Genomic DNA, 11,800 nt, shown 5'->3' with positions numbered 1-11,800 from the left:
ATAAAGGAGTCCATTCTAACTGTATCATGCCTAATTTGTATTATGGAAAACCTAATTTAGCTCATAACGGATTAATACCCCGAATGTTAGACCCTAGTCTTGTAAATGGTTTAAAAAGTGAAAAAATGTCCAAACATCCTGGCAATGTTGAACCGACTTCAGCCACTTGTAGTGTCAGTGAGGACTGTCAGGAGGACGATTCTATGTTCTGTGATGCGAGTGGTAAGCGAAACCGAAAAAATTACAAAAATATGACTCGTGAAAGACGTGTGGAAGCTAATGCCAGAGAGAGGTCTCGTGTCCATACCATAAGTGCTGCTTTTGACAGTTTAAGACGTGCTGTTCCCTCCTATTCATATAATCAAAAACTATCTAAATTGGCTATATTACGAATTGCTTCTAGTTATATTATGGCTTTATCTAGTTTAGCAGACGATAACCAAAAATCTACAAATTTTGCAGAATGTGTTGATATGTGTACACAGACAATTCAAACAGAGGGACGAGCTAGACGGAGACATTAGGATACCACTTGGGGCAATCGCTATGCTCTATTTTTGGTGTCGCCTTGTTATGTATTTTGTTATAAAATTTATGTTTTATTCTTAAACTGTGATAATTTATTTGTAAATTTCAAATCAAACCAAGTTCTTATATCTTAAATTTCTTATTCTTATACACTATTGTTATTTCTTATGGATTATATTTCACTACTTGTTCAATTTCATGTCAAGGATCGTATAGTGTATTGTTGACTTTGGTGGAGTCCTTTTAGCTTTAATTATCTTATCGACACAAATTTCTGCTAGGCGTGTAAACCATCTGGTTGGCCGACGAGACTTCGGGGCTTGTCACCTACAGATAACGTACATGTCGATAAAGTCTTAATTTAACAATAGTCGAGATAAGATTGTACAGACCAGCTGGGCCACGTTAGTTGGTGTAGGATTACAGCTAACTCCGCGCAAAGTGGTTCATTCTCCATTTCATGTTAATGATTCTTTTAAATATGATGACGATATATTCGCATTTTAGAAAATCCGGTGCTATAAATTTCTCATAAGCTTAATTTTAAGGATAGATCGTAAATCTTCATTCTGGCAAATTGAATTAGACTGCATGATATAATACGTAATGACTTCATTTTGTCATATTTTGAATAGTAATCGATATTTTTTTGGTCGTTAAAAGAGGTTTCAATAGTATTAATTATCCGACACATTTTAATGAGATATTCTTCTTACAAAATTATTATGTCATTATGTTAGTATCATCTGTCTAACATTCAAGACTAGACTCGGCCAAGAATAATATTGTTCTGTATATTTTCATGGAGGCCTTCAACTCCAGCCTTTGTGCATGATGATATGTTATCTTGTTTTAAACGCACAAGGTTTATGTAAATTAGATGAACCACTGTGACAGCTTCATTCTACCCACCGCATTTCATAATATTTAACTGTTCACAAAATCTTTCATTAGAATGTAATCCGACTGATAAGAATCAATTTGCATATCGAGTAACATAGATGAACTTAGTTCTTCCCTAGATCATATTCACTCTGTCCCCACACACTAGCTGTTATTCTTTATGTTTCTTTATAAAAGATTGGAAAACTTTTTTTCTTTACTGTCCCTATTTGTTTTTGTAAGAGAATTTTGTTACGTTGAATATAAACTGTTGTTTATTCTGAATATCGTATTATATTTATTTAGCATCAGATATATGTTCCTTCAAAGTCTATTGACTAATATCAAATGTAAAACAGATTTGCAAGTTTGATAATGCCCTCCTTTTAACAACAAGGCCTGGGAAACGAGTTGAAAACCACTTTTTGTTGAATTATGAGACGTTTTCAACAATCTGGAGTCAATATGTGTTAATATAAATGATATGTGTACAGCAAATAGTCTGAACCATTTTTAATGTCCTATTTTAAACACTTGATCTTATATAGTTGAAGTTTCAAGTAGTGTCCCGAAGGAACACCCCTTAACAAGAGATAGAATTTGTCTGCTAACTAATTGGTTATTAGATACAGACGATACAAAATATCTTCACATGAGATAACAACTACAACTCGAACCTTTAATCTTACCACCTGAAAGCTTAGTCCGAAACCTGCTAACTCTGTGCACTGATGGATCTATTTTAACTGAAAACACTACAAGAAATCTGGAACGGGCGTTATTGGGCCTCTGAAAAACTTTGAATATAAATTATCATGAACAATGTTGAACATATTAAATGGTGTTCTAATGATGTCCAAGCGGCTAGTTTAGGTAAAAGCAACATAAGTTTGGAGTATTCGCAATAATATTTTAAAATCAGCTGAAATAAGGACCAACTAAAAATGTGGAATATTAGATTAAAGTCAGAAATGCCACCTCGAACGTTTTTAAACTACAGATAACACAACGTGTTCAACGTAATAATCGATTTTAGTTCTGGTGTAGAATATTTAGGGGTTATAGAATGGGGTTTTACAAGATGTATACTATTTCCGAATATCAAGAAGGGGATAACAAGAATACATGTGAATAGTAAAAATAGTCTACGCAGAACTGTAACCTCAAACGCCTTCATATACTACGACTGCAGGTAAACCCAATGGAGCACTGCTCGACGTAATATTCTGTCTCACTCGATTATAGTTCTGGTGTAGAATATTAAGGGGTTATGGAATTGGATATTCTATTTCCAAATATAATACTTGAATACTTGTGAATAATCAGGCATTACACAATACCTTTATTAAAAAATATATCGAGCAAATGTTCGCCGTCTTGTTTCATAATATCCTATTTTATACCCAGATGGTTCTTTAGAAAAGAATAATAATACATAAAGATGACGCAGTGTAACAGGTGGTAATCTTGTCTCATTATTAACCAAAAATATCTGTGTCATATTTACACGGTTATTTAATTGTATGTATATAATATAAATATGTACGTGTTATTGGTCCAAGTAAATGATATTACAAGTAATTATACAATTACTGACTTCATAATTAAAAATTACAACCAGGATATCATTTGAAACCTCATAACTCCACGTTTTCCTCTCTTTTTCTTCCTTTTCACACTAAATCGCGGAATTTTTTCCAATCCCCCGCTGACGAATTTTTATGAAATTACAGAAATATCAATTCAAAATAAGAATTTTCATTATGACCTAAGAATGGCAATGTTTAGCAAGGATAATTCCCCCACGCGTCGCAATTTTTTTCAATATTCGCCTTTCAAATTATACATTCCTAATTGTAATGGTAAAGTATGTTTTAAACTGTTGTGTGTAATGCAATAAAAACGCAGTTGGCGACCGAATTCCCATAAAAGGTCAAACGTTAAACGTTTAACAATCAGAACGAATGTACATTATACTAGTCAGGTGTTGGGTGAAAAAAAAAAGAGATACAATATTGCACAAAAGCTGATTAATCATAAAGATGTTTGTAGGGCAGGAAATCCTGTGTTATAATGTACAATATGAATACAGTTAGTTTGGTAAATAACTTAAAACCAGATGTTTATTAAACGCTCCAGGTGGTTAAATATCTTACTATTTAAAACTTATATATTATATCATAGTCGCGCATAACCAGCCAATTTATTTCTTAATACACAATAGATTTTCTACACTCCTTGGAAGACTTGAAAAGAGTAAATTATATTTACTAAATTTCTTTGCCAAAATTTGGGGCCAGGTGCGACATTAATAACCCATTGGGTCGAGAGCCAAATATTTTTTTTTCTCCATTGAACTGTTTACTTTTCATGGCCGTGCCCCGGGCTCATCTATATCACTTCAACAAGTGTACACGGACTGTTTGAAAGTGACAATAAATGTAGTGTTCGCGGTTGGTTAGTTCAGAAATTCGATCCCGTTCGCCAGGTTTTCTGTCTGTGTATGTGTGTTATGCTCGGGCGCATACCGATAGATATTGTTTGAAATTATTGTTGTTATTATTCACACTGGCGCCGTGCGGTCGAGGAATTAGTGTTCATCCTAACACGACGAGTAGATCAACAATTGTTACGTTTACACTACGTCGCCAGCAGGTCACCATTCTCTACATTGTCATCTGATTGAGTACATTCTTTTAACAAGACCTATTCTTTTCAATTGAAAAGCTGTACTTGTATTCAGCTCTCATGCCTCTATTTACAACTCAGTAGACCCCGCGGCTCTTTTTTATCCTTTACAATAGTTGATATTATTTCTATTGTTAAATAATACAAGACGCACGGTAAAATTTCTCCAATAAATCCATGTTGCACATACACGCCGACAAATTACTGTGGTAAAATACGTGGTGACCCATACAGGTTTAGTCAGGGTAGTTTAAGTCTTTATCAAGTAGTTTTAAGATTTAAACAGGTGGAAAGATCATGGATCAGTTGTCGGTGTCCTGTCGAGTGAAAATTATCCCCTTTAATCCCTCAACCATCTTTTACACATCATAATAATCTCAACAAGTGGTCGAGAATCGGCGATCTGTCACCTGGAGGTGACGGGTTATGATGAGTTCAAAAAGAAGTTATGATATATGACCGCTTTGACCTGCCGAATAATTACAGGTGTGAACCCTGCAAGGTCAAGATAAAAATTTAAAGGGGCGTCCAACATTTACCTTCGACTACATTTTTCTTATTATCATACTATCATTTTAGATACTATCTTCAAACTTCCAAACAAGCATCTTTGATGTAGATGCATTATCCAAGGTGCTTGCATAATTGGAAGAGAATTTTGATTTAATGTTTTCTTTCCTGTTTTTTGTTTGTTGATTTATGACTGAGACTGTTTCAATCAAAGAAATTGTCTTTCTTGATTTATGACTGAGGCTGTTTACAATTACAGATATTTTCTCTCTACTGATTATGACTCAGACTTTTTACACTGATGGAGATTTCTCTGTGCTGATTTACCATTAAGACTGTTAACAATTTCTCTATGTTGATATATGACTGAGCGTGTTTACAATCACAAAGATATTCTCTGTGTTGGTTTCTCACTGGGACTGTTTACAATAACAGAGATATTCTCTATGTTGATGTATTACTGAGACTGTTTACAATGACAGAGATATATCTTCTATGTTGATGTATTATTGAAACTATTTACACTATAACACACATATTCTCAATATTGATGTTTTACTGAGACTGTTTACAATAACAGAGATATATCTTCAATGTTGATGTATTACTGAGACTGTTTACAATAACAGACATATTCTCGATGTTGATGTATTACTGGGACTGTTTACAATTACAGACATATTCTCTATGTTGATGTATTACTGAGACTGTTCACAATAACAGAGATATTCTCTATGTTGATGTATTATTGAAACTAGTTACACTATAACAGAGATATTCTGTATATTGATGTATTACTGAGACTGTTTACAATAACAGAGATATTCTCTATGTTGATGTATTACTGAGACTATTTACAATAACAGAGATATTCTCTATGTTGATGTATTACTGAGACTGTTTACAATAACAGAGATATTCTCTATGTTGGTGTATTACTGAGACTGTTTACAATAACAGAGATATTCTCTATGTTGGTGTATTACTGAGACTGTTTGCAATATATTTTGTATATTGATGTATGACTGTGACTATTTACAATAACAGAGATATTCCCTATATTGATGTATGACTGAGACTGTTTACAATAACAGAGATTTTATCTTTATTGAGGTATTACAATAACAGAGATATCATCTTTATTGATGTATAACTGAGACTGTTTACAATTGCAGAGATATTATCTTTATTGATGTATAACTGAGACTGTTTACAATAACAGAGATATCTTCTATGTTGATTTTTGACCGATACTGTTTAAAATAACCGTGATATTATCTATATTGATGTATAACTGAGACTGTTTACAATAGCCGTGATATTATCCATATTGATGTATAACTGGGACTGTTTACAATAACCGTGATATTATCTATATTGATGTATAACTGAGACTGTTTACAATAACAGAGATATTTTCTATGTTGATTTTTGACCGAGACTGTTTACAATAACCGTGATATTTACTATATTATGAATGACTGAGACTGTTTACAATGGCGGAGATATTCTTGATATTAATGTATTACTGAGACTGTTACAATAACAGATGCTGATGTATGACTGAGATAGTGACAATTACAGACATTCTTTATGTTTCTTATTCTGACTAAGGTGCATGTTACTGAAATTTCCCTACCAATTTGTGACAATAACAGAGATATTCTTTATGTTTCTTATTCTGACTAAAGTGCATGTTACTGAAATTTCCCTAGCAATTTGTCAAACTTTTCAAAGGTAGACAAGAGTTAATTGAGTTCATGGCTTTCTTAATTCGGACGTTGATGTAACGACGTCAAATCGTTCAAATTAATCACATTACTTAGTTGATTAAACATGAACTTTAGAAACAAGATTAACTGTAATACCAATTACATGTGTAAAACAATTTCTATCAGTTTGTAACTGAATTAATTATTTAATTGCTAAGAAAGAGTTTTTAACCACCCGGCTAATGCTGAACTTGAACCTAAGACGATGTCGTGATACATGCGTTATCTATGGCTATAAGATAAACAGCTGGCGACTAACATTTTAATTATCTCGAGAATTCTGTAAAGAATTAATTACCTTTCTATGTTTTTCTAGTTCAAACCAGCCATTCGTTTCGTCCGTAATCTACTCAATATAAACCGTATTTTCCTAATGTTTTCTCGTGTTGAAATTGCAGTACATTGAAGATTGCCAGGTGTTTGCGATTTGTAAAGAATTTTACACGACCCTTGAAATTGACCATCTAAAACATGCCTTTTTACCCTATTATTCACTTTTTAAAGGCTACTCAAGCGTGATCATGTTATGCCACAATGACGAGGTTGGCTTCTCAGGTGGTTAACTGGTGAGAATAAGCTAAATGTATAAAGCAAGGCTACTAGAGTCTCCTGGAGTACTATAGCCTGTTCACCGTTAGGTTTTCATTAAGATCCTTGTTTCATTTTTTGTATGAAGGGTACCAGCAACTAACGTATAAAGGGTCAGGGAGAGGATAAGATGGTATTGAACGCCTCCTCGGTCTAAATTGTTTCTTTTTTTGGTATACACTGCTTTTTCTTCAGACACGTTTGAAGAATAAATTGCGATATTTTATATATTGATTAGTTGTACCCTTTGAAGAAAGATGTCTGGTAACATTTGAACATTAATTGGTCAGATAACCTTGTATTGTATTCTCTAAATCATATAAAGATACAATCCTATAAACTCCGAGGCTGAATACAGTTTAATGACTTCTTCATACAATAACCTTCCCGGTTCAATTTCTCATTAATTAAGTCAACATCTGTAACATCACAATATACAAATCATACTGATAACGAGAGGTCACTTTTGCAATAAATACTTCAATACTGACCTACGACTGACCGATAGTTGACCATAGACAGATCCAAATGTAGCATATATCAGCCAAATGAGTTAATAGATCATTGATTAAATTTGATAAAGTTGTTCTATATTGTTATTAGGCCATGTGTTTCGGTATCTTGTCTATTAATTCCTGGAATATCGACAAAAGTGGATGATGCTTTCCTATTCTACATAGTTCCTGGAACAGAGAAAGTCTTTGAAACCCCTTGATACATTTAAGATAATGAATTATTTGACGAGGGAGACTAAACAGGACAAACGTTTATCAAAATATTTGTTATAATTGAACGTGATGTTTTCCTGGTTTCTGCAATACGACAAAAATGATATTGATACGCATTGTTTTGCTTACAAATAATAAATTCAAAACGTTTTCTAGCGTATATTTGCATAAGTTCGTTTCCGACCGACCGTGATTCCTGTAAATTTGAAAAACTTTTCAGATCAGATCAGATCAGAATATTATATGGAGTCCCTTTGTTAAGATTGTTTAAGCCAAAATGGTTATGTCAAAATCCAGTCTTGTTTCGAGAATTCCGAAAGGTGCAAATAGAAGCTGCGAGTGCCTCCGAAATAGAACAAACTTATTGTATATTGTAACTCCATAACTAATTTCTGTATATATTTCAACATGATTGTAAAGATGATTGTATATTCTAACTCTTTTACTTGGTTGTATCTGTAACTTATAGTATTAATATTTCAACATGATTGTAAACAGAACAAGATGATTGTATATTTTTATATTTCAACATGATTTTGCTCTTTCACATGGTTGTCTCTGTAACTTATATAATGAATATTTCAACATGATTGTAAATAGAACAAGATGATTGTATATTTTTATATCCCAACATGATTTTGCAAACAACAGAAGATGATTGTATATATTATAACTCTGTAACTTGGTTGTCTCTGTAACTTATATAATGAATATTTCAACATGATTGTAAACTGAAAAAGATGATTGTATATTATAAATCTGTAACTTGTTTGTCTCTGGAACTTCTCTGTAACTTATAATATTATTATTTTAGCATGATTGTAAACTGAAAAAGATGATTGTATATTATAACTCTGTAACTTGGTTGTCTCTGTAACTTATATTATTAATATTTCAACATGATTGTAGACAGAAAAAGATGATTGTATATTATAACTCTGTAACGTGGTTGACTCTGTAACTTATATTATTAATATTTCAACATGATTGTAGACAGAACAAGATGATTGTATATTATAACTCTGTAACTTGGTTGTCTCTGTAACTTATATTATTAATATTTCAACATGATTGTAGACAGAAAAAGATGATTGTATATTATAACTCTGTAACGTGGTTGACTCTGTAACTTATATTATTAATATTTCAACATGATTGTAGACAGAACAAGATGATTGTATATTATAACTCTGTAACTTGGTTGTCTCTGTAACTTATATTATTATCATGATTGTAGACACTAAAAGATGATTGTATATTATAACTCTGTAACTTGGTTGTCTCTGTAACTTATATTATTAATATTTCAACATGATTGTAGACAGAAAAAGATGATTGTATATTATAACTCTGTAACGTGGTTGACTCTGTAACTTATATTATTAATATTTCAACATGATTGTAAACAGAACAAGATGATTGTATATTATAGCTCTGTAACTTGGTTGTCTCTGTAACTTATATTATTAATATTTCAACATGATAGTAGACAGAAAAAGATGATTGTATATTATAACTCTGTAATTTGGTTGTCTCTGTAACTTATATTATTATCATGATTGTAGACAGTACAAGATGATTGTATATTAGTGTCTGTGTTGAGATTATTTCTGTAATAGTTTCTGATTGAAAGAAGAAAATGTGCACCCCGTGATTCCTGTAAAACAAACATTATTAACTATATCTCTTTAGCTATTATTAGTGTAACTATCTCAAAAACTTTCAACAAAACCACTTGTTTATCTCTAACAGTAGTATGTCAAATATTTTCAATACATGCCTGTACACATCCTCATACTGACTTTCTTGTACATATTATTACTCTACAATTGTTATGTATATTGTCAGTTGTCTTCTTACCATAAATATACACGATTTAAAACCAGCCAGCAGTATTAAACCTTGTCCGAAACATTCTATTGACATGGAACCATATTATGCTGTAACTTCGGAGATTTGATATTTTTATTTACTCTTTTCTATTTAGCTCAGCATTCACTGTTTTTTTGATTCATTTAATTTCTCGCAAGGTTCTCGCATGATGTACATCCATTGGTAAGACTGGTCCCGAAAATTAAGACGTAAAAGTCCATATCCACTTTGATATACATCTTTATATATGTAGCCCCATTAAAAGTTTGGCTGATGTACCATCTTTAGTGAACCGTTCTGAACCCGAAGAATCTAGAATGTATCTCAAAATATAAGATAAATGTAAATTACGTCATCCATTATCCGAACGTTAAACGTTATCATTTTCCTAACGTTGTTTTATTTTTTGGTGCATGAGTTGAGACAGTACATATAATTTGGAACATTGAACGAATGTTTCGGATTACAGATTACCTGGTGCTGCCAAATCGTGGTTAATATTTTTTATACCTACATAAGACATCTGGGATATAAACAACGTACAGAAAACGTTTCTCAAATTACAACTTGTGCCATATTGGCATCGATGAAACCTGGCAACACACTCGAAGAATGCTTATAATAGACGATTCTATATAATATTTGGTTGTTATTTTGGCTCTCGTCCTGGTTAGCTATTGGAAATTAATTAGTAACTATTTTAGTTTTCTATCAAACAGATGTAACATTATATGATATTCCCTGCATTCCGTAAATAACAGTTTAAAAGTATTGCACTAATTTGGGAATGTTATTGTTTACATTAGTTACATAGCAAATTTTTAAAACGCAAGTTCACGTATTGTTAAATATCATTAATCATTATGAGTTATTTTCATTCACAGCAATCATTGATGTCATTTATGTTTTTACGTAAATTTATCTATCAATTTCTTTATTTATAATATTTGATAATGATAGGTATTGACAAATTTAAATCAACCTTTGTCCATTAGAACTTTTTTTTTTACAGCACTTGGGTAATAATAATGTCACTGTTGAAACCAGTCTTCCAATTTCCCACAATTGTAAAAAAAAATTCATCGTGTGCACCTTCCAACTGGCAGAAACTGATGACAACTGCTGGATTTTCAAAAACTATTGCATTTGGCAGCATCTGGTAGACTCTGCGGTAATCGCAGTTGGCCGCAGTAACCCGCAGTTACCAATTTTACCTTTCATCAAAATTTGATCTAGTCGGCAAACAGGAAGCGCAGTATACACGCAGTACCACGCAGTACCACGCAGTAGTTTAATAGGTAGGTAGTATTATAACGCAAAGCGACTGAAACGAATCAAATGGGATGCTATCCCGAGATCCTCTTTAGCTCAGAATTTGATTGTTTGTTTATTTTCTTTTTTATTTCACTCAATCGAAAAAGTTCATTTGGTAGGCCTACTATAGTTATCTGTTTGAATTGTTCATATGTGGACAACTTAATAGATCTTTGTCTGGCTATCAAAAATTGTAACTTTTGTACTATTAGCTTGCCCCGGATACACATTAGCCTATATTGACACCAAATTAAACTTTCGCGTCGGAAAAGAAGTCTTGGACAAACCTACCAACGTGTTGTGTTTACAAGTTGGTCGGGAAAAAATTGTTATTTATTGGATCCAATCATTTTAAAGATGATTCTGGACGCTGTGCCTATTAGTTTGTATAATTACCATAACATTACCCAGAATAAGCACTTTGTATCTTATCAAGGCAATATTGCGGTCAGTTCTAGAAAATATGAGTTTTCAATTTGTTTTTACAGGTTAACTAGCCATATTTTTAAAGGTAAATGAATTATTTGTATATATGAGAAACTATTAGATTATTGTACTTATCATGTAGAGTTTGGTATGTTCTGTATCTCTTTCTATACATTCTTCATCTCAACTACAGACTTACAATTATCTTCACAATACGAATCATAGATGGTTATTTAGAAGTTGATGATGCCTTTGTTCGGTATGAAGTTGTTTCAGACCTTTTATCTGATCTATGGAGACTATTAAATAACTTGAAAAAGATCATACGAATTTGGCTATGGATATTTGGCTATAATAATTATATGGAACTTTGTGCTTATCGGCAATTTTTAAATTTTGGCAGTTTTGCTCATGTCGGGCGAATCGCTTCAAAGCAATATAAATTCTTATTTCGAATGATTGAAGTAGCATTTTTTCTTTCATTCAACTGTT

At 32.3% G+C, this 11,800-nt stretch overlaps 1 protein-coding gene across 1 annotated transcript; it reads left to right on the top strand.

Annotated features, from left to right (window-relative positions):
- Window positions 1–245: 245 nt before the first annotated feature.
- LOTGIDRAFT_99796 (hypothetical protein) lies at window positions 246–518 on the top strand (the record flags this gene model as incomplete). The annotated part of the gene is made up of 1 exon (XM_009066855.1): window positions 246–518. A coding segment is annotated over one exon (273 nt), but the record flags the coding sequence as incomplete, so codon positions are not given.
- Window positions 519–11,800: the final 11,282 nt, after the last annotated feature.

Source organism: Lottia gigantea, assembly GCF_000327385.1.
Source record: "Lottia gigantea unplaced genomic scaffold LOTGIsca_8, whole genome shotgun sequence".
In the NCBI taxonomy this organism is placed as follows: Eukaryota; Metazoa; Mollusca; class Gastropoda; family Lottiidae; genus Lottia; species Lottia gigantea.
The sequence above is the reverse complement of the archived record's forward strand: the minus strand, read 5'-3'. Positions and strand labels throughout refer to the sequence as shown.